Source organism: Drosophila obscura, unplaced genomic scaffold, assembly GCF_018151105.1.
Source record: "Drosophila obscura isolate BZ-5 IFL unplaced genomic scaffold, ASM1815110v1 contig_186, whole genome shotgun sequence".
NCBI classification, from domain to species: Eukaryota; Metazoa; Arthropoda; class Insecta; order Diptera; family Drosophilidae; genus Drosophila; species Drosophila obscura.
The window spans coordinates 5958863-5973313 of NW_024542774.1; the positions used below are offsets into that span (position 1 = coordinate 5958863).

General features: G+C 43.4%; 2 protein-coding genes across 5 annotated transcripts; one reads left to right on the top strand and one right to left on the bottom strand.

Moving 5' to 3' along the window:
• Window positions 1-1377: 1377 nt before the first annotated feature.
• Window positions 1378-8141, bottom strand: LOC111077000 (sodium channel protein Nach). 4 transcript variants are annotated; one of them, XM_041593017.1, is made up of 9 exons: window positions 7533-7948; window positions 3866-4063; window positions 3504-3788; window positions 3183-3419; window positions 2931-3113; window positions 2598-2665; window positions 2110-2201; window positions 1549-1654; window positions 1378-1492 (listed from the first exon to the last, which is right to left on the bottom strand). In XM_041593017.1, the coding sequence occupies exons 1-9, from the start codon at window positions 7934-7936 to the stop codon at window positions 1383-1385; spliced, it is 1683 nt and encodes a 560-aa protein (XP_041448951.1). In that variant the 5' UTR covers window positions 7937-7948; the 3' UTR covers window positions 1378-1382. The 4 variants fall into 4 exon arrangements, with proteins under 4 accessions (XP_041448951.1, XP_022226781.2, XP_022226780.2 ...); XM_022371089.2 differs by lacking the exons at window positions 1378-1492; window positions 1549-1654; window positions 2110-2201; window positions 2598-2665 and adding an exon at window positions 7958-8141 and having other exon boundaries at window positions 2885-3113; window positions 7533-7771; XM_022371088.2 differs by lacking the exons at window positions 1378-1492; window positions 1549-1654; window positions 2110-2201; window positions 2598-2665 and adding an exon at window positions 7958-8141 and having other exon boundaries at window positions 2885-3113; window positions 7533-7774.
• Window positions 8142-9032: 891 nt separating this feature from the next.
• Window positions 9033-9516, top strand: LOC111077017 (protein FAM76B). The gene has a single exon (XM_022371119.2). The coding sequence runs from the start codon at window positions 9099-9101 to the stop codon at window positions 9483-9485; it is 387 nt and encodes a 128-aa protein (XP_022226811.1). The 5' UTR covers window positions 9033-9098; the 3' UTR covers window positions 9486-9516.
• The last annotated feature ends 4935 nt before the right edge of the window (window positions 9517-14451 follow it).

Below are 14451 nucleotides of genomic sequence, written 5' to 3' on the forward strand. Positions count from 1 at the left end.
CCCCCGTTACAATTCTGCTACACAGAGCCGGCCACTGACCCAGTTATTTTACCAATTCTAACTTATTTCTCCACTCATTTATTGATGACATGACAATAAGAAAAATAGTACAAACAATAGGAAGAGCAGGAGGAATTTATTCATTTGTTGGCAGTTACAGTTCATCCGGTTGTGGAAACTGTAAATGTTCGGATGTATGCGTAGGTGTGTGTGTGTAACAAGCAAAATTCAAGCAAAGACAAGAAAGGGGGTCGAATAGTTTGATACTCTTACAGACCGATTGTGGTTAACTAACCAGACAAAAGGCCAGACTGATATGTACGTGTTAATACAAATTGATATCGACTGAAGCATATAAATATTTATAAATATATGCATACCTTACAGAGTACATAGTTAGAAACATTTGGTGAAAATAGTACAACTCTTTCCAAGGGTATAATAAGCAAAATATGTGAGATGATCAGCCATACAGCTAATGAGTGAAGAGTTCAACTATACTTGCGAGCAGTTGGAAAGGAAAAAGTGAGAACAGCGAGTAGTCGATCAGAAAATAAATACAGTAAGCGAGGAAAATAGAGCGGGTGAGCAGAATAGACATATTTCCACACAAATAAACAATTGCTGAAGCAAAATAACGCTACAAATTATTTGGCATAAACGAACAGCAAATATTAAACGCACACAAACACACACGCAGATGTATTTGTACATAGGAGCACAAGACAAGAGTTCATTTCAATGCAGAAAAGGAGGAGAGAGACAGACACACGACCCTAATAGAAATCGACAAGGTTGGCAAAAATACAAAAGCCAACAACGGGGCGAAGGCAATTTGTCGTCGTAAGATGTCTGTCTGACTGAATGACTGAGCGACTTCACCCGCTTCCCCACTCTGGACCCCTCCCCGACACATCCTTGCTAAAGTAAACGATTCATTGAAATGCCAGCGACGATGCACGAGATGGACAAATTGAAGGTTCATCTATGTAGTTCTCGAGCAGAGGGAGCGGTCGAATGGTATGATTTTTGCCAACTTTGCAACAATTTTATTTTATTATTGATTAGAGGCGCGTCTGTGTTTATGTTTGGCCAATAAATAGTTGGGAGTGATTTTAGGACGTCAGCGGCACATAACCTCACATGTGGGGGGCAGGCAGATCATTTGTTTATTGCCCAACGATCAGCAATCGATACTAACCCTGACATATCATCCCTATATAGATGTACACACGTTTGAAGTAGCCTATAAAAAAGTGGATTCGTCAAAGGATGACTATAATTTAATTTTATTTGCAAGTCCGTGTAAAGGTGAGTTAAAAGTTTTATTATATTTCTGGTGAGTGATTAAACAAAAATTAATTCGTGTATTTTTTATTCATTTAATTGAAGAACATGCGCCGCACAAATCGGGCTGTGAAGTAATATATGATCTCGGTGAAGCTCAAAGCGCTGCAGCCCAGAAAGAAACCCACCAGGCCGCCAATATAAACTGGGAAAGAAAAAGTGCGAAAAGTGAGTCGTTCTCCTAGAGTCCGATATACTCACCCAGCACATCTGCAAAGGAGAAGAGTACATCGCGGCGGAGCTGCATTTTGGGATAATCGATTATGCCCCACTGTAGATTAGCGCCCAAAAACCAGACACGCGAGCGCTATCCACAACAGGACCAAAGTGAATGGAATATAAAGTGTGTGAAAGAGAAAAAAGATAGTATCAGTATTAAGCGTAATAAGAAGCAGAACAAAAACAACAACAAAAACAACATCATCAACATAATAAGGCAAGTAAGCAAAAATTATTATTAAATGTACGAAACTTTCGCTGCACAGAGCGCGAAAAAAGTTGGAAAAAACTTTTTGCTTCGAATCGCGCTGCTCCTTCCATGAAGACCCTGAAATACAATAATTGCATATTTCAAGGCGTCCCGGTTCCGTGCAACTTTTGTGCTTATTATTTTTTATAGCCCGGACTACAATTTTGTGATGTTTGTTTAAGGCGAAGAGAATGCTCCCAAAAATATTCTGTAATTTTTCCACTTGAAATGCGGTATGGCGGGGGGCTTAACGACCGCTCGATGGCGCTTCAGCAGGAGGAAAATCTACTTACATGGGACTGCACAAAGAAGTTGGAGTCGTCACAGTTGGCCAAACAATTGCAGTTGATTTTGTATTTATCCGATTTCAATGAGATTATCTCGCCTGGAGGGTAAAGTTAAATGAAAAAAAAATCATTCCTTATGATTGCTGCTCTACAACTACTTTCTCATATAAAATATTTTGTATAAACAGTCAATAGATCAAAGTATCCAACAGATTAAGTATCCACCAGTCTCCTACTTTTGTTTATTCAATATTCAAATTTCTAATGATGCCCAAGTCATGTCTATGTCCAAGATGTTGACTCCCGCCTATGAATGTCATCCCATGCCCTTGAAGCAACAGGCTGTGCTACCCCAACCTTTGCCTTTATAAAATTATGGTCACGTTCTAGGAAATTTCTGTAAAATATTTTTTCCATCGAAAAATTTAAATCGAATTTCCCGGGCAGGTTAAATATTTGCATGTACCAAGGGGTTGGAGTTAAAAATTACTCACGTTTAATTCTGACCAAACAGCCGATGCCCTCCAGGCCGCAAACAGGGAGTCGGCGTCCATTCCGGACTGACGGAAGACGGGACACGGTACAAGGAAGAGATGGAGTGGAGAAAATGTGTGAGTGAGAGACAGATACATAATCGGTGGGGTGGGGTGGGGATGACGAGAAGTTTCAACTTAAACTACGAGAATTTAAGCATTTTATGACCAAATTTGGCGCCATAAAACGAGTAGCAGCATTAATGCCGCATCGTCCGGCACATAAAAGTTAACTTTAATGGAGACAATTAAGTGGGGCAACTACTATGTGGATGAGAAGGCTGGATGGATGAATGGGTGAATGGAATATGATTATGCTCACGGCGGTTCCTGTAAAAGTGGGGAATGCAACCGCAGGCACGCAGAGCGAAGAACATGCGACATTCGGAGAGGCAGAGACCAAAGCTATAGATGGGCACCGACTGCATGTCCTCGGCCTCATAGTTAAAGCGACAGCTCCTCTGTTTGGTGGTGAAACTGTCCCACAAAGATTCAGGGATTAAAGAGTTCTCTAGGGAGAGAGAGAGAGAAAATTGCATAGCTCACGCTCTGGCCTCCTCATTCGTATAGATTTCCAGGGCAATCAACTCTACGGTGGTGTAGTCGCTCTCTGGGAATGTGTAGCGCTGCTTGGATATGCTGGGCACATCCCCAGCTCCATGGAAGTAGACATCGTAGGCCGTCGATAGGTTGATAATCTGAGCGTAGATTTCACCATCCAACGGATGCACTGTCACACGATCCCCATGGTCCAAGATACTCCAATCATTTGAGCGCCAATAGCTGCAAAGAATGCGAATGGATATGGCATGCACAAAGTCATAAAATCATATCCGGATATGTCCCAGCGCCCCATCCGCCACTCACTCAAAGGAATTGTAACGGGCGACCAACGAGTTGACGGCATGGCAAATGCCAAACTCCGTTTGGGTCTCATAGATGAACATTTTGACGGCGGCGCCGCTGCTGATTTCCGGCTCGAAGGCCCATTTCAATTCATAAAGCAAATCCAAGTACTTTTCACCCGAAATCCCGAACGACTTGTTCAGTGGCAGCGTCTCCAAGTTGTCGTATGTGAGGCTCGCAAGTTTCACAATAAAATCACGGAAATCCTCTTGATCCTCCTCGGTCTCAAAGTCCTCCCCATGGGAGCTGTGTCCCATCAGAGAGAGAGAAAAAAAAGCGATTGCCGACGGTTTTAAGGTTGTAAGATTTAGGGATTCACTTACATTATATACTCCTCCACTTTGAGCTCATCGATACGCTTGTGGGGGCACACGGTCAGCGAGGGGAAGCTCGTGTTCCACACCAACTTGTTCCGATCCATGGATATGACCATCGGGGAGGTTTGGAAGCGCTGCCATGTCCGCTTGCTCAAGGAGATGATGCTAAACAGGGCCACACAGATGAATGCGAACCAGATCATTCTGCAACAAGAGGAGAATCAAACTATGGATATCATTGGATAGCGCTTGCCTTTTGCTGAATATTTCGTAGTAGAGGGAATCGCTTAGCATCGCAAAAGGGAGTCACAGAGACAGAGTCTGCCGTTTATTTCTATGAAATGTTTGTGGAATTTTATGCAAGCGGAAAAGTATTCTGTAGGATTTCCTACCGAATGTAGCAGCAGTCAAAACTGATGTATGGCAATCATTGGAATAATTCGCACTGCTGTTGGGTGTGTGCACTCGCCCAAAGGACATAAAAATCTATTGCGTGTAAACTTTTCTGTGAGCATTATGCGGGAATATTCGCGTCAAAAGAATTATGGCCAAATGCGAAGCAGGCCCGGAGCAGGAGTCAATGAACGCGTCAATGCTTTTCCAACCCTTTTTCTTTGCCATTTTGAGCACTGTGAACTGAGACACAAGTCGCCAAAAATCCTTGGAGAATTTCCCATTTCTGGCGTATGACATCGTCCACAATGACAGTTTGATGCCAGCAATGGCTCATAAAGCTTTCAAAAGCGCAGACACACTGTCATTCCTGGCTTGGCTTTTAATTTTCCAAACATTTTTGTTTTTTTTTTTGTTTTGTTATATTATTTTGTATGTGGTTTTTTTTTTCGTAAGGTCTTTGCGTCTCTGTGACAGTTGAGTTGCTGTACTTTGTCTAACACCACAAAATTCCTTTTGGACATCATATATGACAGACGCATTGTCGTATCCCTCCCACTTCCCCACTGACATTTTCCTCCACTGTCTGTCTGGTGTGTGCAATTTATTTGCTTTGTTTCATCATCTCGCCACTCATATGCATGAAATTTGTGCGTGAATGAGGCCCAGTGATGCATATTTGATGCCGTAATACTCGTTTTGTGAGGACGTAGAGAACGGGGAATCCATCTGCATGCGGCATGGCATTCAGGAAGGGTTGTTTTGCGGCATTGACTGTGAGTATTCGGATTTTAGAATTCATGCGTACGCCTTAGCGGAGTTATGCGAATCAGAAATTTCTAAACTTGGATTTTTGTTGTTGCTGTGGGATATCATATGTCGAGAATGCGGCAAGCGAGATTCCTCAATGAATTCCCCAAAAGCAAACAGAAACTGCGAATTTTCTATAATTTGTGATGTTTGAATATTTTCATAAAAGTTTTTATGAGTTTGAATCAAAAAGATCTGCTTTTAATTGGGAGAGAGACAGGTGCTTGCTCAGTCCTTAAACGAAGATCCTTCGTAGAATCAAAGAGAAGCATGACTAAAAAGACCTACTAAGGCTGGGCAGCATTGATGATGCTGAAATGGTAGTTTAAATCTGCCAAATTCTTCCATTCTTATCTACTTTTTTTCCATTCATTGATGGCTTTACTGCACCTTTTTTTTCTCTGAAATAAATCGCTTGAGTTTCGACAGAGTTCGGTCTGAAACTCGACTGCTCGATGCTGCTGCTCTCCCATAGACACGACGACCCTAATCCTGTGCGTGTTTTGCATTTGCATTTGGAGTTTTTGGATCCGGATTATGCACCTCCTGCCACCCCAGGCACAGCCACAGCTACAGCCACCTGTCCTGACGGAAAAGCCCTCATATAAGGTAGTTGCCATATCAACGCTTGTGAAATTGAGGTTATCACATGTCAGCGACACAGACTCTTTCCCTCAGGTTTATGCATTTCCACTTGTCTTCTTTTTTTATTTTTTTGCTTTTCAGTTTGTTTTCTGTGTGGGTTATTTTCATCAGATATACCTCGTATATTTTTGTGGGAAATCTGGTAGTTTGCCAAGCAAAGTGCAGGGTGGGCTTAAGCCCTGGGTTGGGAGTCGTGTATAATCCAGAAATTTGTGCGTCACAAGCTGATTTTTTGTCATGGCAAAGCATATTTCACCACTGTTTTATTTTTGTACGGCCGGAAATAAATAAATACAAATTCCGGTTGGGGTATAAATTCACAGGAAAAATTTTGCCCTCACAAATCATTGGCATGATAGTTGGAGTGAGAAAAAAGCGTGTTAATTAAAGCTTAGCTTCTGCGTGACCTCCTCCTCTTCTTGAATTTCACCTTTGCAGCTCCCCTTTTTGGGGGTTGGCTGCACCTGTCAGTGGTGTTTGGGGGAGGGCTATCATGTCCAAAAAACTAACAATAATTGTAATTGAACTGAATTTAGATGGAACAAAGTGGAGATTAAACTGTAAGAAACAGTGTAGACTCCCACAGAATCGCTTGCGCTTAAATGCAATATTTCAGATAATTCGTAATTATTTTCCCCTCGAAATTATTTCGCTTATGTGAAAATTTTAAAGTAATCTTTCTGTTTTTTTGAATATAAAAAAAATACTTATAGGTGGAATATTTATAGGAGGAAATTCACCTCTCAAGTTGTTCTTTAATTTCTTTCAGTGGACGCTTGGCCTGGCTGTTATCCACTAATTAGCCCTCAGCCTGCTGTTCTGACAGATTTCCCACCTCCGTTACTCTCTGCTCCACTCCGCTCTCTGCATCCGGGCTGCCCTTCCGTTCTGCCACTTGCGAGTGTGTTGCCAATTTAAGCCTTGCCACCGGACGAGGGCCTGGACCAGGACCAAGACCAACACTCCCTCACTCTCTCTCTCTCTCTCTGGTTGTGTGTAATCCTGTTTGTCATGTCATGTCAGTTTTTAAGGATTTATTGCACCGCACAAAAATACAAATTCCTCCCCCCCGAACCACACACTCACAAAACGGAAGATGTGTAGAAAAATATAGCAGACATTTCCATGGAGAGAGAGAGCGCGGCACAGGACCTTGACACGCACTTCTCTTAGCCCCGCTCCTCCTCCTGTTTGTGGGGAGTTCTGTTCTGCGGCAGATCGAAATCTTCAACCCGCACGTGGCCCTGCCTTTGGGGGCGGGGAAGTTCCCTTATAAGTCCTCGACTTATAGTTTTGTGTCGCTTTAGTTTTCCACTTTATGGACGGTAAGGGATATGAAAGGGGTTAGCGGTAAACCAGAACTAAAATAATCCCGTGGCAAAGTTCTACTTGCGGTTTGTGGCCGCGTTTTTGGGTCCGTAATGAGGCTTAACTGTAATTTCACTTGTAAATTAATTGAGTGGAAATGTTAGCCAAATATTTGATTAGTAAGTTAAGGGTTGAATGAGAAGGGTGGGATGGTGGGCGGACAGGGGATGCTATCTGGAACAGTTCTGAAGCTCTAAACTGGAATTTTACTTTAAGAAACCTCCTCGCTGTCTTTCGCACCTCCTGCATCACCAGCTTTAAAAATCTTTCGCTGTTTGTCGTCTCCAAAGATATAACTATATTACACATTCAACTCACCAAAGGATCCTCCCATTGAATATTGGATGGGCCATGGAATGAAATTTTTTTGCCCATTTTCATTCATGCATTCAATTGTGCAAACGAGCTGCCCATTGAGAAACCTAATTCTCCCTAAAATCATAGTAACTGGACTCACCGTTCGACGAAATTCAAACCGAGTTTGGCCAAATAGATGAAGCCATGTATGGAGGAGCCCTGCAGGAACTCGATTATGAATGAATGCACTTTGGCCCCCAATTTTGAGCCCTGATTTTCGTCCGGGCTTTGCTCTGGGACTTGCTCCCGCTCCTCTGGACCCTCCTTTGATGTCCTGGTCAAGGGTGGCGGCGGCTGCCACAGTGGTGGTCGTCGAATGCAGCGAATGCTGCGCTGTCGCTGCTGATTAATGGCAACGTGGTCGTCATTAGCATTTGGAATAGTTTTTGTCCCTCCAATAGCGTCCTGCTCTCTGGCCGTGCAATTGGTGGCCGGATTATGCTGATGTCTTTCAGCGGTGCCGGGGAATAGGAGCAGACCAGGTCCCAGCCTGCCCTTGGGCATGTCTGTACCTGGTTCCTGTACCTTTGCCTGCTGCTGTGGCTGCAATGAAGCCGTCGAAGATGTCTGCATCGAGTCGAATGTGGATGTGGATTCATATTTGCCATCCCAGCTTTCTGAGCTGTTGCTCCCCATCATCGATGTGGCCCCTGGCGATGGCGAACTGTCTGCTATTTGGTTTCGCATGTCTTTTGTCAGCGCTGCAAAATTTAATTTTAGGTAGGGAATGAGTTTAAGTGTTGGAAAAGGGCTTACATTTCGAGAGATTATAGAAATAAAAGGGAAACTCTTGGTTGTAGAATGCATAAGAACATTTATTAATTGATTATTAATTTCGATTAACCTGAAAGAAAGTGCATGCTGAACCTCAATTATTCCCAGTCAAAGGGGGGGCGAAACGGCCTATATGGCGAAACAGCCACTTTCCAACACTGCTTATATGGCCAGCGAAGAGGCCCAGCCGGCGTGACCATTGCGACATGGTTAAGCCCTGATTTTTCGCATCGCGGTTCAATTCTCAGGTCTCGTTGCCGCCTCGTGCATCAGTTTGCTGTTCATTAAATATAAATGTGTCGCTTTAAATATGTTTTTGCGGTGCGGCAGCAGGCGCCAGGGACAACCAGGACAACAATAAATCATTATTGGAGTTTTTAATGCGCTGTAAATTATGCCCAATGTCCGATGCTCCAGTCGAGTAAATCCATTGAGTGACACACACAGGACATGGCGGCAGCGGCAGCAGTAGCGCAAGCAGAATGCAATCAGTGCTTGAAAGGGAGCCTGATGACCCAGGGACTATAATGTGCCTGGCACTACTACATATGTATGTAGATGAATCCCTCATCATCGTCATCATTCAGGCATTCAGTATTCACAATTGTCGACTGACTATAACTTTGTTAAAGGCTGAAGAGCTTTCGATTAAATGGTAATTGGATGTGTTCTCAGACAGAGATGATTTTTATTTGTATAACTGTATTTATAACCCACCGCCAACCGATGCTTTGAGTAAAGAAACTTTACCCGAAATAGGGTTGCCCAACTAATTTTTAAGGGTTGCATCGACAGGGCTGCCACTTAAATGTCATTGCCTGACAATTTTACGTTGAAATTATATTGATTCTCTATTTGGTCTGCATTCTGATTAGTTTTTTTTAAAGCAGAAATGGATCCCTTCGTTTTAACTCTCATCGATAATGATAATCTACCCGACGACCGGTGGTATCTGTGCACCAAATGCTTTCAACGCTTCCTGTGGGTCGATCTCTCGCCGCGGCAGCTTTGTTGCCGTCGCTGCCGCCTTCCAGAAAAGAATTGCGCCATCTGTGACAAATCATTCGAGCCATCGAATCGGGAGCAGATGTACTGCAAGCGCTGCGACTACTTTCTGATGCAGCACGCTGCCGTCAAGCCACCACCGATTCCAAAGAAAAGCGAATTGCCGCAGACACAAGAGGAGCAGTCGACACGGCGTGTCGCCTCGGTCACTGAGCGTTGGAGGGAAATCCAGTGTGCGGCAGGTCTTTTGGATGATGTCAATTTGAGTGATTGAATAAACCCCATGTTCTCGATGGGGACTGATCCCGGAATCTGCATTTTGTTTGTTTGGTGGGGTATGGCGATCGGGGTGCCGCAGGCAGAGGCACATCAAAGGCTTGCCTCGGAGAGTGTCCAACTGCGTCCTTAAACAGGATTAAAATTTCATTTAAATTTGCATTTAAATGAGCGGCCCTCGGGAAACCACTCCCCCCCCCGTCCCCGTCCCGTCATGCAGTAAACGGTCTGGGTCGCTATAGTCGGCTCTGGAATCCACTCCATTCCCAAAGTAGTTGCCGTGTGGGTTTCCCGGGGTCCAGGACAAAGGTCCAGACGCGAACTTGCTTCAGTTGCAGACGCCCAGACATACGTCCGCCCACCGCCCGGTGCACATGGGTAACATTAAAAGCTTTCCTTTTTTTGCATTTTACAGCATTTTCCCAGCAGTTGATTACCTTTGGCAGTTGATGCGAGTATGCACTCGAAACACGGTAGGGGGTAGAGAGCGGTGCAGATTGAGTGGATCGAGTAGCAGTGGCTAGTGGCTTAAGCTTGCAAGTCTGTTGTTGCTACTGCTACTGGCATTTAATGGATATTGCTTAAAATGTAATATTTTACAATTAAATGAAGGTATTTGGCCGCCTCTTGCTGGTCGCCGCCAGATTTCCCTGCTGGCGACCTCATTTCGACGAAAGTCCATGGCAATCCTTTGCCACGGATATGCTTATACTTTCTGCCTTTTTTGTGTTAATTAATATTCGAAAAAGAAGAACGCCCAAAGGCAATTTTAATTGGCCTTCACTTTGTGGGCCAAACGAATTGTTATTGCAGGAAAGGCAGAGTTGAAAAAGCTGTCTGGAGGGCATTGAAATGCATTTAACCCACAATTCAACAGATAAAGAAGAGAGAGAAGAAGTGTGGATACAGAATAACGCAATCGTGCATTTATTGATAAGTATCGATTGTATAGGAACAGTTTAGAAGTAATAGAAGAGAAGATGGAAGATGGAAGGCAAGCAACCAAAGCTGAAAATGGTCATGAGCAAAGTCGTATGTGGGAGTATCATTATGTTCAGGAAAAGTAATTAAAAAATAAATCGAATTGATCGATTAAATATGAGCAAACAGATTGAAAGTTAAAAAAGGGATCAATAGCACAAATAATAGTTATTTTGAATTATATGCAAGATCATTAATTTATTTCCGCTCCCTAGTCGATATTGTCACGTTCATCTATCGATAATTGAATGGAGCAACCGCACGTACTCACCACAGACCAGCCACAATACACCCACCCAATCAATTCATTCATAAACGAAACCATTGATTGTTCTCCGACGTAAAACATGCATGAACAAACATTTGCCTGTCTACTACGAGTTTTCCTGCTGGTTTTCCCCTGATTCACTCGTTGAAATAACAAATTTTCCAATTTATTTCTTGATTTATTTTCACGCCAATTTCTTGGCTTTCGTGTCCGCCTTTGCCTTTGCTTTTGCCTCAGATTCCGATTTCGATTCCGCCTTTGCCTCTGCCACTCTTTTGCTTGACATTTGTTTATTTATTTGGTTTCATGTTTTGTCTTTTGCCATTCCTCTTCATTGTTTTGTGCAACTTCGTTCTAGTCCCCGATGCTGCGGCAGCTTCTTCGTTCTCCTATATAGCGGCAGCCACTTTGCCCCTGCGTTGGCTGGTTGCGTGAAATCACGAATGAACGAATGACTGCCCCGGCAAACGCCATGAATATTCATGGGGCATGCCACCAGACTAACAACACGAACACAACAGCAACAATAACAGCATATAGCTAACTCGGCTTGCATTTCCGCTGAATGCGGCAACAATTTGCAGAACCATTTTGCCGTCCACCAGCAGCCGTTTCTCCAGATACCCTAACCCATCGAAAGGCACAATAAATGTACCATGGAATTGATCTAGGAAAGCCTATCGATATGGATATGGATAAATTAATAATTCTAGGGGAAAAAAAGCTGAAATATCTACGAATTTTCCATAAAATTTAAAAATTTTCTCCCTCTGTCGCAAGCGTATCTTCGCTTCGTTCTGCTTTGCTCTACTTCCATAAGGATGTTGGCTTGGGTCTTGTCTGGGATTCTGCACCCAGATGTTTCTTGCAACAAGATGCTGCTGCAAATGGTTTGGGTTTACGTTCTGTTGTTGTTGTGGCAACAGCAGTAGGAGAGGTTAGTGTTATTTGCGCTATTCACAGAGCAGTGGCCCTCTTGGGAGCTGGAGGAATGGATGGATGATTCCTGCTGGATGGGCGGTTGTCACCAGCAGCCAATATTTTGCGGTTGCAAGTGCAACAGATCCTTTTGTGGCGCCGCACAAAACTAGGCAATGACTGTCTCCCATCGAACAGGAAATTTAATTAAATGCACTACGAAAATGTTGTGGACCACTGAATTACCGTTTACTGCTGACTGCTAACTGTTTAGTGACCGCTAACGAACTGTAACCAGTCGACGGCCTGCACTTGACTTTTGTTCCACCGATTTACCGCCCCTGAGAAACTTGGCAGCTGCTCGCCGGGCGCTGGATTTTCGGTCTCGATTTGGTCACTCCTTCTACTGGCACTGATTGCCCTTTTTGGGCAATTTTTGGCTTGGCATTTGGGCCTGGCCAGCACGACACGTAACTCGCAATCGGAATCTGACTCTGGCTCTGATTTTGATTCCTGATTGCTGACGATGCTGGCTCTCAGATTGTATTGATTTCTTCCGTTTTGGGGGGTACGCTAATTACTCGATGCAAAGAGTAGGGTGGTGGGGATGGAGCTGTTGTGGTCGGGATAACATTTCGGGACTCGATGGTAGTGACAAATGTCCGGATTTAACGGCTGCGTTGAGGGCACATGTCATAAGCCCATGTGGGGTCGGTGGCTACGTTAAAGAGGAACTTCTACTATAGAAATGAATTCACATGAATGGGGGAACTTCTTTACAAATTCCAGAGGTTTACAAAGTCCAAAAAGAAAGGAAATATATCAGCAGTGAAGAGCAGAAATTAGTCTATGAAATAAGTAGGAAATTGGGATATTCAATGTTCTAAAAGTGTTATACACTATAACTTTTAATTAATTTAGGTGTTAACTGTTGTAACTTTTATATATTGAAACTGTTATACTTTGAAACTGTTATACTCTGAAACTGTTACACAATGTAACTGTAATACTTGGAAACACGTATGCACAGCATTTAATATATATGTATAATTTTCCCTAGACATCACAGCCCGTTCTCTTACACTTTCCCTTCCCCTGGTGATAATCCAATCAATTTAATAACGCTAAATTAATCATATCCCAGCATTCAGCGAAGTCTTCCCCACTCTCCCATAATTTTGTGCTGCACAAAGGAAAATCCCACCCACTCGACAGCGCCCACAGTAACAACATTTGGGTTCGATAATGGGGCAAACAAACTGACTACTGCTAGACACTCGCCGCCTCCGACCTCCGACCTCCTGCCTTGATTTTGCATTCAAGTTGGGGCTTTTCCATGTACTTTCCATAGCAGAAATCCGAAAAGAAAGGGCACTGCAGCTGTATAAATTTAACATTTGTTTCCTTTCAATTTAACAATGTGTACTTTTGGTATTGTTTTGCTTTTTAGCGTGTAAAAAAAAAAGTGGACGGAATTCTATCCATGGGGGCGGAAACTCTTGTTAGCCATTTGCCCTGCTTTTCATTCGGTCTTCTCTTGGCCATTTCTCTCTTTTCATTCGCCTGATTTCGCAATATTTATGATTAGCAATTTATTATTCATCATTTTTCGAGTGGGCAAACAAGACCGGAGACGAAAGTGCAGGATAAGAGAAAGAGAGAGAGATGAGAGCGCCACCACCCACGCTACCCACTGATGGGATCTAATAATTCTTGTTCCGGTGAAAAGTTGGGATATATCGAGGGTGTGGGTCTGGGGATTTTGCCCCAACATTAACTTGCACTTAATTTGATTAACAAAAGCCGATGTTTACATGCGCCGAATGCGCCTGGAAATCTATCATAGCCTTCATGAATGGGCATCGTGAGGGATTTGCCTCCAGCAGGGAGTGTCGGAAAATCCTTGCAAGTACATAAGTTGTGCCTGTGGGCATACATGGAGCTTTATTTGTGGGTTCCATGGTGCTTCATCACGGGAGAGAGAATAGATGAATGAAGATTCGATAATTTTAGGGGATTACCGAGTAGAAAAAATGGCTGCAGATTGAAGATTAAATTCCACTTTTGGGAGTTGAAATGTAATGAGAGGAGAGAAGTTGTGTGCACTGCCATGAGGTGAGGTTAGAGAACGGTGACATCTTGAGTCATAGATTCGTGAATATCCATTTATCATTCTCCCTTTCATTTAGTTTCAACACCTTCTGCACTCTCTCTCTCTCTCTCTCTGTCTTTCTCTGTCACTTTCTTCCACTCGAAACACTTTTTCCGTCGCGAAACTTTTGCCAAAAGAATCTTCACTTTCAGCGAAATTCAAGGAAAGTGCCAAAAACTGTCAAATGCAAATGTCATGCGGAATAAGGAAATGAATAATACCAGTATGAAACTGACTGTAAAACTGTCGAAGGTGCAGACAAAAGGCAGCAGCAGAAGGCGGAGAAAGAGACAGCTAGAGGAAGAGACGACAGCAGGAGAAGAAGAAGCAGAGGCAGAGACAGAGACAGAATGGGCTGAGAGAAAAAAGGTGTGTGTGTGTGTGTGGAGTGTGGTGTGGGAGCTGGGACAAATCGCAGCACATGTTGGCATTAGCTTCAAATTACGCACAAGTGCAACAACTTTTTCGGAAAAAAAAAAGGACACTCAAAAGGACTCTAGCCAGTGAAGGACACCCTCCGGAACACAAGGGGAGGTCCAGTCCGAACAGAGGCAACATTTTATTGATGTTAATTTAATGCAGAATATATACATGCAAAAACGAAAAAAAAAAACCAATGGCGACGGCGACGGCTATGTCGGTGTC